We start from the raw sequence: 18,891 nt of genomic DNA on the forward strand, positions 1-18,891 counted from the left end.
AAGAACATTTTGAATACACGTGGTTGAAGGATACAAGAAGTTTGATTCAAGCATGTTGAGAGGAGAGGGAGACTGAAAGAGTATGTGTAGAAAATTGTTTTGAGAATATTTTTCATGAAAAGTGGTATAAAAATATATGAGAGTAGGAGGTAAATGATGGATCAAAATCAGAGTTCTCTTTAGTTGTCACACATTAAAGAGACAATTATCAATGGGCAGACACAGAACATCAGACTAAGGAGTAAGTGTTAAGTTGTAATCTCTGGAATGTAGTAAATCACCCAACTCATTGAAAATCCTGAAAGTCATTTCTTCCAGGAGGATATTGCAAACCTGAGAGCAATGTTAGGCAGGGTGATGAAGTGTCTACTGTAGGTCTCCAGGTGGTCATCAGTGACTGATGTCACCCCTTTACTGTCTTGCTACAACATCCTAAGGAACATGCTACCAGGCCGCTGGTTGGTTCTAACAGCAGCTCTTCCTAACCCTGCCTAATACCTCAGAAAAGTCTTCTGACACAAGCACCTCAGCCCCTGTGGCCACATCATTGCAGAGCCCTCTGTGTCAGGATGCAGTGGTCCCCAAAGCCTGACTGGATCATGGTGAAATCATAGATTCCGGGGGAGAAGGAGAGTCCCAAACATGTTTTCTGAATTGTTTATCACCAGGATGGACAGAGACAGGTGCAGAGCCCCCGGGCAGAGGTGTCCCCAGAGCTCCCCATGAGACTAAAGTCACAGTGAGAACAAGGGGAAGCCACGCAGCTTTCATCACAGGGATACCAAGGGCGAGGTCTCAGCGCTGTGATTCCCATATAAATGCCCTCTTTTTCCTTCTAGCCCTCATCTGACACACCAGCCTAACACAGGCACCATGGCATTTCCACAGGCGGCGAGCTTACAGTGGCCGTGGGCATCTGCTGTGACCTACACACAGGCCCCTTTCTCCTGCACAGAGCTGAGCCTGTAAACACACCCTACCTCCATCCTCTCTTCAGCTTAGCTTAGACACAGAGCTTTGTCTCTCTGTCGGGCAGCCCCTGCCATGTTGTTCTCTCTGATTTGTCTCTTCCTACGCCTGCAGCCTTTACACACTCCATGCAATACAACTTATTGGAACCGTTTTCAATACCTGAAGCCAAGTGTCTACGGAGATGGGGCCTTGGTACTGAGTGGGTCTTTCCCCCTTTTATGCCTTAAACCAGGAACCAAACACAGTCTGGCTCTTTTTGGTGGTTAGGCCAAAACAAGAAGTGACACCTAATAAGTAAGTTCTTGTGTGTGTGTGTGTGTGTGTGTGTGTGTGTGTGTGTGTGTGTTTCACTGTTTATGGGGAGGGGGTTCTGTTTAATCCCTCTGATAATTATCTAAAGAGTGCACAAAAATGGCATAAATGCAGACCAGTGAATAATGAATTTCTGTACCTTTATGAATTCCTTAATGAATTCCTTTTTCTCTCAGTTCCTTCAAGGGAAAAGAGAGAAATTAACATCTGTTATTGTCTGTTCCATCAGCCTGCTCCTTCTGATCCATCCCTGGAGGGCGTAGGATGAGTGAAGCTGTTGGGATCCCATCGCCTCCTACTGCCAGGAGCCATATCTCAGTGCACAGAACATCCTGAGACACTGAGCGCCTTGGTGTGACGTCAGTGTCAGGAGCAAGGGCTCGGTGTGGGGGCCCTCTGCTGAGAAGGGCATTGTTGACACGAGCCTCGTGGAGAAGCCAGGGGTGTCTGAGCTCCACCACCCTAAACAGAAATATGTCCCACAAAAAATCAGTAATTTAATCTTATTAGACATGCGGCATTCTGAAAGTCCAAAGAAAAGAAGATCCTCTTTCAGGAGGGGCTGACACCCTTCTCTTTGACCCCGATTACTGATTTCTCCAGGAAAAATGTAGAAACTGAATTTTGGGGGCTTTATCTAACCGTGTGGCATGAGTCTGCAATTGAATTACTATATTAAGGCTTAATGAGACGTTTACCTAATACAACCTGTGTTCTGTGCAGACTTTGTGGTTACAACAGGAGAGTATGCTTCTAAAACATTCAGTTTACCGATATGCCCGTGTCCTCAGAAGAGGGTTAGGCAATATGCAATTTATTTCCATGGGGTGTCTCTGTCCTTAGCATTTCTGCTTTGGGTTAACACTTGTCATTTCAGCAGGTGCCCTTGCATTGGAGGGAGGTGTCTACAGTGCTGCCTTATCTTTGTGGGAGGATTTCAGCCTTCTTATTCTCATCTGTGTGAGGACCTGGACATCTGTCATATTTGTCCCATCTAGTTTCATCCTGAGTTTCCTTCCCTCTTTGTCTCTTTCTCTACTATTAACCAAAATACGAAATGGGATATTTTACGGCAATTATGTTATGTATTCTCTGGCTTGGTGGCAGTTACTCTGTGACAGTTAGGGTGGCAGGAGGTGTATATCAGAAGACGATGGGTCCTCTGATCATAGGTCCTCTGTGGGGAAAGTGAGAACCTGTCTTGTCCATGAGGTCATTGTGGAATTAGAGGTGAGAGTCCTTCGCCCATTTCACAAGCCTGAAGGCCACATTTTGCATTCTGCCTTCTGTTCTCCAGACAGAGAACTTTCTGGCAACCTCTATTCTGAACAGAACAGGTCCAGGCATCATGAGGTTGTCAAGTCCTGGAATTTTCTGTTCCTAGACTTGTGTAAGTTACAGTGTGGAAACACACCGTCAACGTCATTCTGTAAATGGGGTTCTCACACTTAACAATATGCTGAACACAATTCCATATAACTAAATGTACATTTGTTATTATTTCCACGCCTACCAAGTATCATTTCACATATATCAACAACCCTTGTTTATCTATTATTGAACTTATAGGATCTTACTAATTTTGTTTGACTGTAAGCAATACATAGATGGCCACTTCTTTATGAGATTTGCAAAATTTGTTGATTAAGAAAATAGGGTAAAATTGTTAGATGAAGACATATGTGCATTCATACAGCTTTTGGCCCGTTGTTGACAAGTATTTGCTGAGAAATCAGCGTGTATTCATCACACAAAAAGAAAACCCACACCCATTAGCAGCTTCTCCCCTTTCCTGACTCCCCCCAGCTACTGGCAACCACTAATCTACTTTCTTTCTCTATAGATTTGCCTAGTCTGGATATTTCATATCAACGAAATCATATCATTTGTGTTCTTTTGTGAGTAGGTTCCTTCTTTCACTTAGCACAATATAGTCAAGGTTCATCCACGTTGTAGCCTGTATCCATACTTCATTTCTTTTTATGGCTGAATTGACATTTGTGTTCTTTTCTACCCCATTTTAATTTATCCTGTTCTGTTTCTACACTTTATTCTGTTTTTATCTTCTATTTCTTATTACTAACCTCCTTAGTTTTTGGGTTTTTGTTCATATACTTTCTTTGTTAAGCTGAAAGCGTAAATCACTGAAATTAACCACATAGAATAATGGTCTCAAAAAAAAATTCCTAACTGAAAGTTGATCATGTTCAGTAGTCACATCCTGGACCTGTAGATTTCTTGACAAAGATCAATCTTTACTTTAAGTGAGCCTGTCTACTATCTTTTTTTCATCTAAGATAACATAATCTTAGAGTATCCCTTTTTTCCAGACCCCTCAGAGCATATCCACGGCACCAGAGCACAAGACCACAGAACCCCTCATTGTCATCTTGTTCCCCGCATACCATCTCTATGTGCTGTAAAATGTTAATTATTAACTATCCAATGTAAAAGAAGTGTGTCTCTCCATTTTACTTTTTATCCAATCCCAGAGATTTCCCCACTTTGCTTTCTTCTGCCCACTTAATCAACCATCAATAGATTTCATGTAACCCTACTTACATCTTCTCCTTTGATTCTAATGTATATGAGATCTGACAATTAAGTTCACGAACTTGCCACCGTGCACTTACACTGGCAGCCCTGTACAAACAGCTCAGTAAGGTTTCATAACCTTGGTACATCATGGTCTCACAGCTGGGTTCATGTCGACATGTGGCAGTGTCTTGCTGAGTGGCGTTCATTATTGTTGTTGCGTGTTTTGGGATGCTGTCGCAACAATGTCTGAGCTTGAATTACAGCAACGAACAAACATTAAATTTGTTGTTAAACTTGGCAAGAGTGGAAGTGAGCTCAGGGACATGTTAGTCCAAGTTGATGGAGATAATGCCATGAAGAAAACGGCAGTGTACAAACGGATTAAACATTTTTCTGAGGGGAGAGAACGCGACACTGATGAAGAGAGGTCAGGGCAGCCAGTAACAAGCAGAACTGACGAAAACATTGCAAAAATTCGTCAAATTGTGCATCAAAATTGTCTACCGACTGTGAGAAGCATAGAACACCAAGTAAACATCGATAGAGAAACAGTTAGGAAAATCTTACCTGAAAATCTTGGCATGAGAAAGGTGTGTACAAAAATGGTCCCGAAGGAGCTCACTGATGAACAAAAGCAAAGGAGAGTCGAAGTTTGCCAAGACCTTTTGGAGAGGCAAGACGATGTTTTGGGCCATGTTATCACTGGTGATGAAACATGGGTGTACCAATATGACCCTGAAACAAAGCGTCAAAGTGCACAGTGAAAGTCAGCCAATTCTCCACAACCAAAAAAGTTCCATCAGTCCAAATCAAGAGTCAAAACGATGTTGGTAACCTTTTTCATATTAGAGGGATTATTCATTATGAATTTGTACCAACTGGACAGTTAACCAAGTTTACTATTTGGAAGTGCTGAAAAGGCTGCATGAAAAAGTTAGATGAGCTGAACTTTTTGCCAACAATTCATGGCTCTTGCATCATGACAATGCACCAGCTCACACGGCACTGCCTGTGAGGGAGTTTTTAGCCAGAAAACAAATAACTGTATTGGAACACCTTCCCTACTCACTTGATCTGGCCCTCAATTACTTCTTTCTTTTCCTGAAGATAAACAAAATATTGAAAGAAAGATATTTTGATGACATTCGGGACATCAAGGGTAATACGATGACAGCTCTGATGGCCATTCCAGAAAAAGAGTTGCAAAATTGTTTTGAAGGGTGGACTAGGTGCTGACACTGGTGCATAGCTTCCGAAGGGGAGTACTTCGAAGGTGACCATAGTGATATTCAGCAATGAGGTATGTAGCACTTTTTCTAGGATGAGTTTGCAAACTTAATTGTCAAACCTCATAAAATAAGCTGTACAACTGCCATTCTTTGCAGCATTTTCTCAATGCATTGAGATTTTGCTCCCAGCAATTGTCAGTTTGACTTAAATAAACTCATTAAAATTCTCCACAGGTTTAGACTTTTCTTATGTGGACACACCAAAGCCAACTGTTCTGGGATTCTTTCTCTTAAGGACCAGATGAGAGGTGGTATGGAAGAGATGGGTGGAAGGCTCAAGGGTTACAAGGATCAAATATTAAAATGGGACTGAAACCAGAGGCCAAATGAGCCCGGGCTGTGTTGCCTGCACCGCTCAGCCAATAGACCGACAGAGGAGTTGGGTCATAGAATAAGTGTATATTATCAGAGCACCAGTGGTCTGAGAAGGCAGTGGGTTAACACCTCCAAAAACTGCCTTCACATTCTCAGACTGGCTTGGGGTTTTTAAGGGAAAATCTGGGAGGTCCTCCAGAGGTTATGTGAGGGTTCCAGGGGGGTCTGCATGGAGCCTTCCCTGTCGCCATGGTATTTTATGGTGGAGGCAGTAACCTAGGAACAATGGTGGGAGTAGCCTGGAAAGAAGGCTAGACTACAGAGATTGTGATCAATAAGACTAAGGATATTAATCATAAATTTCAGGGTAATTTTCTAAATCAGGGAACTGGATGGGACAGGGGACATTCTGAGCTCAAGCCACTGGGGGTTGAGCTATTGTTAAGCTATAAGTAGGTCAACTAAGATGAGGCTGGGGACGTAGAGAGGCCTTGTCATGCCATGTGTCATGTGGGGTATCAGCTCCCGCTCCCCTCATAAGAACACAGGATATGGTGAGGCCAAAAAGGAACACCCACGGAGCCATAGATAGGGGAGTCATACCACTATATTCTCGCTGACAGCTAGGTTGGAGATATAGAAGCAGAAGCCACATGATCCGTGATCCGCAATCCACACTCCGCCATCTGCTTCTTTCTGCCAACCAACCTCACTTGCTAGCTGCAATCCGTGCTTGCCAGCCACCATCTTCTTGCTAGCCCCTATTTGCTGCTAGTGTAGCCACAGCAGTTATATTAGTGGCCAATGGCTTACTGGTTACAGCTGACGGCCTACGAGCCACAGCTGATGGCCATTTACTACCCGAGTGAGCACCTTTGCACGTGAGGCCAAGAGCCTGGAAACTGCTCTTCTGGCTCTGTCCCCACAGGCCTCTACTGAGTGGGTGTCAACCAGGCCCTGCTTCAGGACCAGACTCTTTATTACAGATGGTGAGGCCGCATTTTAGTAAGTTTCTAAACAAGGGTGGAGTTCCATAAGTGGTTTCACAACCTAAGCCAAGCACTTGATCCCTAGAGGACATAAGACCCTTTCTTTCCATTGCGGCCCGTCCAGGACTGTCTTTATGCTCTGTACTTAACTTGCTCCATCTAGAAACTCAATCAGAAAGTCCCTGCGCATGCCAGTGCCCTCGCATTCACAAACAGCTGGGGGAAAGCAATAGAGACAGCCCCAGGATAGGAAAAAGTTCTGTTTAAATTCAAATGAAACAGGCAGGGTCAAGTTCCCGCTATCCAGGCTGGTTTCGGGGAGCCAATTGTCCTCCCGTCGGCTGTCACTCAGGCACGAGGAGGCGTGGCCTTGTGAACTGTCCAATGAGGGGCAGATGGGTGGGGCGATGCAACGGGAAGTCGGGGACGTCCCCACTCGCTCTAACGGTGCTGAGGATCGGTTGTCGCCTGGCCTTCACGGTACGTGGTGGCTTTACCGCATCATCTGTCGCGCTGTGATCTGAGCTGGTCATGGAAGTCGTAGGCTGGACTCTGGGAGACCCAGGAAACCTAGAAATGGTGAGTGTTCGGGGCCTGTGTGCAGAGACGGGTTCGAGAGGCTGGTTGGAACCGGTTAGAATCGGCGGTGGTGGGACCCGGCCTCCCCGCGGTCCACTCAGGACTTTGCAGACCTGAGTCCACTGGGGCTCCTCTGGGACGTCAGTCCCCTCCGGCGCGCAGCGTGGGGGCTGGGCCGGCAGTCGGGACCCTGAGCTTTCTGTCTGGTCACTGCGCGCGATGACTTCAGCCTGGGAGCCTCTCTGGGCAGCTCTGCGCCTGCAGCCCTGCGTCTCCGCAGATGGTGCGGTCACCACCGGGAGAGTCATCAGGAAACAATCGTGACGCGGTCTCCGGGGTTCGTGCTTAGGAGGAGCTGTGGTCTGTGTGATCCCCAGTGTCCTTTCTCCCCAGGGGGACCCGTTTTCTCCTGAGTTTTTCAAATGTTTGGGAAGCAAGGTCCCAGATCCACGACTCTGTGCCCCCAGCCTGTCTCTTCCTGGGACTGGCAGGCGGTAAGTCTCCAAATTTCTAGGTCGCTCCTTGAATTAATTCCCAAGCCAACTTCTTTTTCAGCTATTTGCCCTCCGTGGTTTATTTCAAACAGATCCAATATTTTAATTGCCCTTTTTTAATTGTTTATCCTTTTTCCACAGAGTCATGGATGGCTCTTACATTTTTTTGTGGATATTTTAAGGGAGAGGAAAGGCAAGAATAATCACCCTTTCAAGGAACTCCGTTGCTTGAAATCCTTGCACCTCTCCGCCAGGGCCTTCCCGGGGTGCACGGACGTCCTATGGGAAGTCCTTTGGGTGGAGGTTCCTCTTTGGAACCTTTCCTGGGTGTTCTCTCCTGTCAGCACTGCCACTCCCTGGGTTTGTCACCCTGAAAAGATTTATTGACTTAATTAAGTGTCCGCTTTTCAATAGGGGTAAAATGCATTTACTTAGTAGAGCTTGAAAGGCTATAAAATAGTTCCAAACAGGCCAAAAAAAAAACAGGTGAATTTTAGAAAAAATAACATATTCCATGATTACATTTTATTTTCGAATTAATTCTTTCACTCTTCCCCGAACATGTGTAGTAAGTAGTGAGGTCCGTTTTTTAGTTTTGGGTGTTTTCAAATACAATTGCAGCGTTTAGACTTGCAGAGCAGACATGTTCAAGTATGATTATTTATCAGCCACTTTATATTTCTAGAAATTTACTGACATCTTTTTCTGAAAAGAGCAGATATGTATTTATGATTTTCTAGTTGAACTAGTTCAAGACCCTTAAATTTTCTTTCTTTCCCTATAAATGTTGGCTTTAAGTGATTTTGCTGGATTGTTCAAACACTGGGTTTGGCATTTACGATATCAACTGTGTTCCAAAGCACCTCCAGTGGGGAGCAGAGGCCTGTGGTCAGTGATGCAAGCTAAGAGCTGCAAAGGGAAGTACAGTAGTAGTACCTCGGTTTTCGAACGTCTCAGTTGACAAACATTTCAGTTTACGAACGCCATAAACCCAGAAGTAAATGCGTTGGTGTTCTAACACGCCTCGGAAGTTGAACATGTCACGTGGCTTCCGCTGAGTGCAAGATCCTGAGGCCTAGCTGTCCGCTGTTTTCCAACGTTTCAGAACTCGTGGATGACGGTCGAAAACCGAGGTACCACTGTACTTGAAGGCGCAGTGGTTCTTGCTGGGGAGTCTCCCCTGCAGGTGTCCTTCCTGCTCACACCTACCATGGAGGGGCCTTTACACTGAGACAAGCTGCAGCCCTGGAGAGCTGGGGGTGCAGGTGCATGTGTGTGGGAGGGGTGGTGACGCCCCTTCTGAGGTGGTGGTTGTGGCTTCTTAGGTCTCGACATTTTTAGATCTTCTGTTTGAGTTTTTCATCCAGAATGTAGGTGCACTCAGTGGAGTTTGTGCATATGGAGAAAATCTGTGAAGATCAGGGGTTTTGTCTCGGGCACAAAGGGTTCATGACTTTGAGAGTTTACATGGTTTAGAACCTTGAACTGAATCAGGCTGAGTTTCCTCACTGTGAAAATGGAAGTCTGGGGGAGGGAGCGCTTCCATGCTTGCAGAAGGGGGGGGGGGTGCTCCCAGAGTCCATTCCTGGAGCTGCTCAGGTGTCCCACCCTCCTTCCCCAGGGACTGACCCACTCCAGAGGTTCTGTCTCAACCAGGGGTATCTAGACCCCAAGTATGGGAACATGTTCACTAAAGCCTGGAGGCTCCTGCACTGGGAGCTGCTGCTCGCTGGGGAGCCCTGTGAGCTGTGCTTCCCTGTGCTGTAGCGTGGACCCACCCAGCCTGGGGTCTGTGTACAGAGGACTCTGAGTTGACAGTTTTGGTCATTCTTTGTTCTTCGTGAGCAGAGCATGGGAATGAAACCCTCCTTACAGTGGTCCTGGGTTGATGTTTTGGCCGAAACCCTGTGTTTAGAGTGAAAATGTGACTGGGGCTGGGTTTGCACAGACATTAGGGGCAGCTCTTCGGGTACAAGGATGATTATACCCTGTGAATGAGGTGAGCCCATCAGATTGTGACTCCTTAAAGAGGCTTTATTTCAGAGAGAAAAAGAAGAGACGGATGGCAGCCATAAGTGGCGAGATTCCAGAGGGTCCAGCAGGACCCCTAAGTTACGCTGCTGCTGCAGCTGCCGCCCCTGCACCTGTTGCAACAAAGACCCCGACCCCCTGGGTTACAGTGGCCAGCACCATAGTTTCAGTTTGGCGCAGCAAAGGGATTAGTTCAAACCCTGCTTAAGTCCAGGGTACTTGGACTCCATACAGCAACCGGTTGTCATGGAGGAGGCCTCTAACCCTGTTGGCCATGATGGGAGCCTCTGGAGGAGGATCTTGAGTTGTCCATAGGCTTCTGATTAAGGGACTGTCCTGGGCCCCACACTGTGTGCCATCAGGGCTGCAGTTACTGCCACGTACTGGGCCCTCTTGAAGACAGAGGCTCCATGTGCTGAGCCTGGGACCCTCCACTGAGGTGCCGGTTATGCCTTTGGCCCTGGAGGCCCTGGAAACACCTGCCCAGCTTGGCTGCTGACACTTGCTTGTGATATGATGGAGCCAAACCATAGCTCTCTGGTTTATGCGACCTGTTTGTACAGCAGACCCAAGGGAAAGCTTTGGAGACTGAACATCTACCTGCATAAGTGGAGCCCAGGGAAAGACTGAGGAATGAGGTAGGCCACATCAGTCTGGCAATTAACCGTTTATTAAGGGAAACTTACTGTGTTTCCCTGAAAATAAGACCTAGCCGGACGATCAGCTCTAATGAGTCTTTTGGAGCAAAAATTAATATAAGACCGGGTCTAATTTTACTATAAGACTGGGTCTAATATAACATAACATAACACTGAGTCTTATATTAATTTTTGCTCTAAAAGATGCATTAGAGCTGATTGTCCGGCTAGGTCTTACTTTCAGGGAAACACAGTACCTACAGGGCGCGTCTTGGGGGTCTGCAAGATGCAGTGGTTATCCTCCTTGCCATCTGGCAGTCTCCAAAGGATAATGCAGAACATGACCCTGTGGACAGGGGTACTGGTGTATGGTAGTTACAGGTATGGGAAAATGCTTGATGGGGTCAGGACGACGGCCCGTTCCAGTAACCAGTGTGCTGTGTGTGACACAGCGGAGAGCTGGCTAATGTCCGAAGGAAAACATCGATTATGAACAAGACAGTCTCTGAGGGGCTTTACGGGAAGCAACTCCATTCTGGGCTAGGTCTAGCTCAGAGGTCCGCAGGAGTCACATCATGGAACAGTCCACACCACCCACAGGAGGGATGACCTGCCTTACTCCTGTCCCTTGAAAGAAGCCGTGGTGCTGGAGGAGATCACCCATCTGCCGGACCTCTTGATTCCCTGGGCTGTTCCCTGGGATTCACTGAATGCACAGCCGTGGGCAGCACAGGCTTTCAGGAGGACAGTGCACATTCATACATGATGGAGCTCCATGGAGAGTTGCTGTCCTTCATCCCTGAATTGGGACGTTTCTGATGAAGGCCCAAGCCCAAGGGTCACACAGCTCACCCAGCATCAGGCAGTCATCATGCTGCTGGCCCACAGTTGTCCCCGCCTGCATATGTTCACAGGCTCTTGGTTTAAGAGTTGCCGCTTTTTGGTAAAAGAACTCTGGGAATCTCTTGACTCAGATCCCCAGAATATAAATGTAGGTGACACTTGTCTGTCCATTACTAAGTCTACATCCCAGGACTCACCAGGACACACCTCATCCACTTGGAGTTCCAGACGCTGACAGTGACCGTGGCCCTTCTCAGAATATAGATGACATGCTCTCCAACATGGCATTCCATGCAGGTTTCACCTCCTTCCTGCTCTCAGGCTCCTAGAGCACCAGGCTGGCTTATTGACATAAGGTCAGATCGGGTGAATGACACGTGGCCTGTTTCATCCATCAGTCAGTCATCGAGGTGAATTGTGTGAATCTGCCTTCATCTTTTTCTTTTCTTTCCTTTTTTTTTTTTTCTTTTTTTTTTGGTTAGACTTCAGTTTTGTTAAGCCATTTTAGGTTTACAGAAAAATTGTTAAGAGAACACAGAGTTAGTTCCCACATAACCCCTGTGCATCTACACAGTTTGCCCTATTTTTTTCATCTTATGTGACTATGGTGCATTTGTTACAATTGCTGAGCCAATATTGCTGTATTAAAGTGCACAGTCTACCTTAGCGTTGAGTTTGTGTTATGGGATGTATGGGTTTGGGCAAATGTATAATAATGTGTATCCATCATTTCTGTATTACAAACTGTAGTATTACTTCCCTAAAAAGCTTCTGTGTTCACTTATTCATTCATTCCTATCTCCACCTCCTAAATCCTTCAAACGCAAAGATCTTTTTATTGGCTCATGGTTTTGTCTGTTGCAGGTTGTCATTACGTGGAATCATACAGTGCGTAGCCTTGTCAGACTGGTTTCTTTCTCTTAGCAATGTACTTTTAAGGTTCCTCCTGTGTTTTCATGGCTTAATGCCCCGTTTCTTTTTAAAAATATTTCACCATTTGGATTTACTACTGATTGTCTGTTTGCATCTTGAAGGACATCTTGCTTAACTCTGGACTCCTGCCAATTGTGAATAAAGTGCCTACAAATATTCATATACAGGTTTTTGTGTGAACATAAGGTTTCAGTTCATTTAGGCCTATACCAAGATTTCTGGATCTTACTATACATAGTAAGAGTATATTTATTAATAAATTAAAAGTTCCGGTCTCCAATGTGGGCGTGCCTGATTCCATCCCACCAGTAATAAATGAGGGTTCCCTGCAGCTTCACCTCTTCACCAGTATGTGCTGTTTTGAGTTTCAGCCATTTACTCAGTGCATAGTGATACCTCATTATTCTTTTATTTGCACCTAGAATTTCTCCTATGTTATCTCGTAGGAGATTATCACTTTTACATTTTACATTTAGATCTACAATGTATTTGAATTAATTTTTGTGAAAGGTATAAGGTCTGCGTCTCCATTCATTTTTGTGATTATATGTTTGTTTGTGGGTATTCATTATTTCCAGCAATATTTATTTAAAATACTGTCCTTTTCCATTGAATTGCCTTTCCTCCTTTGTCAAAGATCCATTGAGTATATTTGTGGGGGTCCGTGGGAAAGCAATTGACTTGTGTATTTTTAATCCTTGCTTTACTCTCTTATTGATTCCAGGAGTTATCTCTGTTGTGGGTTCTTTCTGGTGTTTCACAGTCACTCATGTCATGAGAAATAAGTGTGATGAATTTAGCTACAGGTTTCATGAAGATGTTTTTTCTCAAGAAGTGGACTTTCCCCTCCATTGCTAGTTTGTTATCATAAGTCGATGTTCAATTTTATTAAATACTTTCGTATTTTCATTTTCCCCTCTACTTTCTAATATTAGTCATTTCTGTCTTCCCTCTTTTCTTAGTTATCTTGTCTAGATATTTACCAGTTTTATGCATCTTGTCAAAGAAGTGCTTTTAAAATTTCTTCCTCCATTGATTTTTCCACAATCATATTGATTTCTTTTCTAATTTTTATCATTTCTGTTATTCTGCTTGCTCTGAGTTTAATTTGCTCTTCTTATTATTGTTTCATGAAGTAGATGCTTCCATTATTGATTACAAATCTTTCTTTTTTCCAGTGAATTTGTTCAATGGCCAAAATTTCCCTGTAGGCACTGCTTTTTTTTATTTTAATTTTTTTAGGTAAAAATAGTTTTTCATTTCTCCTGAGTTTTTTTTTCCCTTTGATCCTATGTGTTATTTAGAAGTGTGTTGAATCTCCACGTATTTGGGGATTTTCCAACTACCTTCCTTTTACTGATTTCCAGATTAATTTCTGTGTGATCTAAGAGCATATTTTACACGATTTCTGTTGTTTCAAATTTTTATGGTGTCTTTTATGTCCCAGATGAGTTCTGTCTTGGTGAATGTTCCATGTGAACTTGAGAAGATGTGTGTTCTATTGTTGCATGAAGTATCCCACAGATGACAGTTAAGTCCAGCTGTTGCATAGTGCTGCTCAGTTCTGCTCTGTCCTTCCTGATTTTCTGCTACGAGAATTTATAATTCATGATAAGAGGTGTTGAACTCTCTGGCCACAGCAGTGGCTTCATCTGTTCCCTCTTGCATTCTATCAGCTCTTGCCTTATGTAGTTTGACCTGTGTTGTTAGGCACACACACCTAAAGAATTGCTGTGTCTTCTTGGGGATGGACCCCTTTGTCACCATATAATGTCTTTATCTCTGAGTCTTCCTTGGTTTGAAAACTTCATTGTCTACAATTCATATCTCTGTCCTTTGATTACTGTAGCCTAGTATACTTGCCTCCATCCCTTTACCTTTCATCTATCTGTGTCTTCATATTTAAAGTGCGTTTCTTATAGACAACATAAAAGTCATTTTTTAAAATCTGATATTTACTGTATCTTTCAATTGTATTGAGACCATTGATGATTAAAATGGTTTGTGATGCAGTCAGAGTAATATTTACCAAACCTTTTACTGTTTTCTATTTGCTTCCCTTGTTCTTTTCTATCTTTTCTTTTCTGTCCTTTTCTATTTGCTGCCCTTGTTTCTGTCTGTCTGCAGCTTTTTTTCTGCCTTCTTTGGCTTTAATGGAGGATTTTACTTAATTGGTTTTTTTCTCCTCTCTCAGCATATCAGTCACATTTTTTTAAAGTTTTTTTTAGTGGTTTCCCTTTATTTTTGAATATACATGTACAACTAACCCACATCTGTCAAGTCACACTGTAACACTTCACTGTTTCTACAAGTACCTCATACCACACTATTTCCAATTCCTCGCTCATTGCCCCTTGTCACATTCTGTCATTTATTTCTATTACCCATAAGCATATAATTACCAAATACATTTATTGCTAGTATTTTAAGAAATGCAAAATAATTTTACCTTCATTTATTCCTTTTCTAATCCTCCACCTTTTATGATTTACATACTTTATGATGAATTTTTTAATGTTTCATTTAAAGTAGGTGTACTAGTGACAGATTCCCTCAATGTTTGTCTCAGAAAGTCCTTATTCTTTATTTTTGATAGATTATTTTCCTCAATACAAAATTATGCAGAGTGGTTTTTTAATTTTAAAACATTCAATATTTTATTCCACTCTGTTCTTGCTTGCATAGTTTCCGAAAAAAAGTTGAATTTAATTCAAAATCTTTGTTTCTCTATACCCAAGGTCTGTTTTGCCTTCTGGCTTCTTTCAATATATTCCCTTTGTCTTTGATTTTTGTCTACTTTCAATATGATATACTTGAGTATGCATTTTTGGTGTTTTTCGTGGTTAGTGTTTTAGAGCTTTCTGGTTCTACAGTGTGTCATCTGTCATTAATTTTAGGATAGGTCAGTGATTATTACTTCACTTACCTCTCCTGTTTCTTCCGTCTTTCTTTTTTCCAGGTATTCCCATTGTTTGTATTTTAATCCTCATATTAAAGAAGGTTGTCCTAGGCTTCATGGACATTGTGTTCTGTCTTTTTTGTTCATCGTCTTTGTATTCGATTCTGGTGAAATAGATATTTTTGAGAACGGGCCTTGTTAAGAACAGAATATTTGGCGCATATCTCAAAATACCATCTTTTCTCTTTCCTAATTTTGGAGATGCCATTTTCTCTGTGACCTCAAGACTCTGAAGAGGTCACAGAGAAGTTCATTTCAATTTTGTTTTTTGTTTTTGTTGTGGTTTTTTTTTAATGAGATTGAGACTGGCAGCTCCTAAGTTCCTTAAGTGCCAGACTTGAAGGTGGCAGGGCAGCCTCTAGAGTGACTTGTCAGGAAAATTTTCCTCCTAAAATTGGAGAATGAAAATTTTGTGTTCTTTTGGAGGAAAGCAATGTTGAATCCTTTAAGTGTTCTATAATCATGGTCAAATTCGCCATCAAACCATTTGATCGTCAATGAACTCCATTACAATTTATAGCTTTTAACCTCTCCCTCAAGGGCAGCAAGTCCCAGGGTACACGCTGTTAGGATTTAACCAGAAAGAGCTCTTCGGGCATATTCTCTCATTGTATGTTCTAAAAGTGACTGGAAGCTGCCCTGAGGCACACGAGTATAGGAATTTTGTGGTCTAACATTTCATTTTTTTCTTCCTTGTGTCTGTGCTCTAAGTTCCCAATAACTTTCTAACCCCGTTAAATTGAACAGCAAGGAAAGGAAGAACTCAGTCTGTGATCAGTATTATACAAGTTACAAGCAGTGCTTCTCCACAAGCATATTTACATTCAGCCAACAGTATCTGATTACTGGTTAAAGGCCTGGAGGACTTTAGGACGCCATGGTCAGCTGGCTTTGTTGAAAGTGATTTCCACAGGCCTCTTGCACTTTCATGTTTGGTAATGGGAATAGAAGGAAAAGCTTCCAGTTCTTCACTGTGTTTTGTTTATTAAAACCTTATGTAGATCTAAGCCTCTGCCTCATGGAGTGCTGAAAATGGTAGGTAATAAAGATGAAAGAAATTTTCTCACAAGGAATTAATAGTCTTAAACTAGTAATACTTGTTTCACTTGAATAGCATTTCTGTCATTTCCAAACATTCTCTGAACCCTGACATTAGAAAAAAATAAATGCCATGTGATCACAGTAAGAATGTATAAGTAATTTCCATGTGTTCACAATGCTGTCAAATTTATGAGCAAGTAAGTGTGGGCTGACATCAAGCTTCTGTCGATCAAGTTATAGAATAAATGTTCAGAGACAAGAGAATCATATGTAACCTTATACATGGAGTCTAGATGTCCAGTGCTCACATATCCTACTCTACATGTATTGGGATGTCACAGGACTCAGTAGCCTATGAGGATGTGGCTGTGACCTTCACCCTGGAGGAGTGGGCTCTGCTGGATCCTTCACAGAAGAAACTCTACAGAGATGTGATGCGGGAAACCTTCAGGAACCTGGCCTCAGTAGGTAAGGATAATGACATTGCTTCATTTATCAGAGGGTAAATGTTTCTTGCTCATCAATATTTTTCCAAGATGCGGAATGTGGAAAGCAAGGATGTTGATAAATAATCTGGGTATGGTCACAACTCATCATTTATCTGGAAGCTAATAATTTTTCCATAATACGAATTCTTTGGAATCACTTTTCTGGGTCTGCGTTTTAGGGAAAAGATGGGAAGAACATGACATTGAAGATCACTGTAAAAACCAGGGGAGAAAACTAAGGTGAGTCACACAATAGAAAGTAGTGTTTCATGTGAGAATTCTAGTAGGCTATAAAATTTTTAAAAGAAGCAACAAACAAAACTAATAAACCCTGCTTCAAATGTCTTTCTTGGAAAATTTTTACCAAAATACTTTCTTAAATGTAACATACACATTTAGTGTTTGCAAAATAGTTCACTTGGAAATAGCATTAATAAACCCTATATATACATATCACACTTTGCTAATAGCAAGGATAAAGTCTTCTTGGAGAACATTCAGTATATTTATTTTCAGACAATTCAGACAAAACAGTATACCTATACTTTTCCTAGAAATCATAATAAATATAATGAATATAAAATCATTAATAAAGAAATTAATACTGTGCTTCTCTCTCTCTCTCCTTTTTTTTTTTTTTACAGGAGTCCAATGGTAGAGAGATTCTGTGAAAGTAAAGAGTGTAGTCAATATGGAGAAGACTTCAGCCTTATTTCAAATCTCAATCTGCAGATGAAAACTACTGGAGTGAAACCATGTGAATGCAGGGCACGTGGAAAAGTCTCTGTGTATCTTTCATCCCTTAGTAGGCACATCAGATGTCACACTGTACACAAAGCATATGAATTTCGAAAATATGGAGAGAAGCCATATAAATGTAAAGAATGTGGTAAAGCCTTCAGTTATCTACAGTGGCTTGAAAAACATGAAAGAAATCACAATGGGGAAGAAACCTATAAATATAAGGAATGTGGGAAAGCCTTCAGTTGTTCAAGTTCACTTCGATTACATGGAATAACTCACACTGAAGAGAAACTCTATGAATGTAAACTGTGTAGTAAGGCCTACACAGATCATTGCTCTTTAAAAATACATGAAAGAACACATACTGGAGAGAAACCCTGTGAGTGCAAACAATGTGGTAAAGCCTACAGAGATCCCAGTTCCTTAAAAATACATCAAAGAATTCATACTGGAGAGAAACCCTATGAGTGTAAACAATGTGATAAAGCCTATAAAGATCGCAGTTCCTTAAAAACACATGAAAGAATTCATACTGGAGAGAAACCCTATGAATGTAAAATATGTAGCAAAGCATTCACTTATCCCAGTTCTCTTCAAAAACATAAAAGAACACATACTGGAGAGAAGCCCTATGAATGTAAAATATGTGGTAGAGCTTTCACTTGTTCCAGTCAAGTTCAAGTACATGGAAGAACCCACACTGGAGAGAAACCCTATGAATGTAAAATATGTGGTAAAGCCTTCAGTTCTTTTAATTATGTTCAAGTACATGAAAGAACTCACACTGGAGAAAAACCCTATGAATGTAAAATATGTAGCAAAGCATTCACTTATCCCAGTTCTCTTCAAAAACATAAAATAACACATTCTGGAGAGAAACCCTATGAATGTAAACAATGTGGTAAATTCTTCAAACATTACAGTTCCTTACACATACACAATAAAATTCACACAGGAGAGAAACCTTGTGAATGTAAGCAATGTGGTAAAACCTTCAGAGATCACAGTTATCTTCAAAAACATGAAAAAACACATACTGGACAGAAGCCCTATGAGTGTCAACAATGTGGGAAAGCCTTCAGAGTTCGTGGTTCTCTTCAAAAACATGAAAAAACACATGCTAGAGCGAAACCCTATGAATGTAAGCAATGTGGTAAAGCTTTCAGTTTTCGTAAGGGTTTCCAAATACATAAAAGAACTCACACTGCAGAGACACTCTATGAATGTAAAGTATGTAGTAAAGTATTCAGGTATCCCAGTGACCTTCGAATACATGAAAGAATTCACACTGGTGAGAAACCCTATGAGTGTAAGCAATGTGGTAAAGCCTACAGAGGTCACAGTTCCTTAAAAACACATGAAAGAACTCATACGGGAGAGAAACCCTATGAATGTAAGGAGTGTGGGAAAGCCTACAGACATAGTAGTACCTTTCAGAGACACAAAAGGACTCAACACTAGAGAAAAACCTTATGAATGTAAATTGGGAAAGCCTTCAGATACCAAGTTTTCAAACATGAAAGAAATCACCCTGGAGAGAAATCATAATGCATGAAAAAAAAATGTAAAACATTCAGTTGTCTGGGTTCTTTTCGAAAATATGAAGGAAATCACACTGCGAAGAAACCCCATAAATAAAGGATAAAGCATTTAAGTCTCCCAGTGATGTTCGAAAACACAAAGAACTCACAGTGGAAAGCTCGTTAGTATAAGGAATGTGGGAAAA

The 18,891-nt window shown here is 42.2% G+C and overlaps 1 protein-coding gene across 1 annotated transcript; it reads left to right on the plus strand.

Moving 5' to 3' along the window:
- The first annotated feature begins 6,825 nt into the window (after positions 1 to 6,825).
- On the plus strand, positions 6,826 to 18,758 carry LOC109439473 (uncharacterized). The gene is made up of 4 exons (XM_019719788.2): positions 6,826 to 6,994; positions 16,275 to 16,401; positions 16,601 to 16,661; positions 17,066 to 18,758. The coding sequence occupies exons 1-4, from the start codon at positions 6,947 to 6,949 to the stop codon at positions 18,624 to 18,626; spliced, it is 1,797 nt and encodes a 598-aa protein (XP_019575347.2). The 5' UTR covers positions 6,826 to 6,946; the 3' UTR covers positions 18,627 to 18,758.
- Positions 18,759 to 18,891: the final 133 nt, after the last annotated feature.

The sequence above is a fragment of the Rhinolophus sinicus genome, linkage group LG07 (assembly GCF_036562045.2).
Source record: "Rhinolophus sinicus isolate RSC01 linkage group LG07, ASM3656204v1, whole genome shotgun sequence".
Classification (NCBI taxonomy): Eukaryota; Metazoa; Chordata; class Mammalia; order Chiroptera; family Rhinolophidae; genus Rhinolophus; species Rhinolophus sinicus.

Bases quoted from the DNA above. Each gene is read 5' to 3' on its own strand.
- LOC109439473 (XM_019719788.2), top strand. From the start codon at position 6,947: ATGGAAGTCGTAGGCTGGACTCTGGGAGACCCAGGAAACCTAGAAATG. The intron at 6,995-16,274 runs GTGAGTGTTCGG...GGGATGTCACAG, and splicing joins ACCCAGGAAACCTAGAAATG to GACTCAGTAGCCTATGAGGA. The intron at 16,402-16,600 runs GTAAGGATAATG...TCTGCGTTTTAG, and splicing joins CAGGAACCTGGCCTCAGTAG to GGAAAAGATGGGAAGAACAT.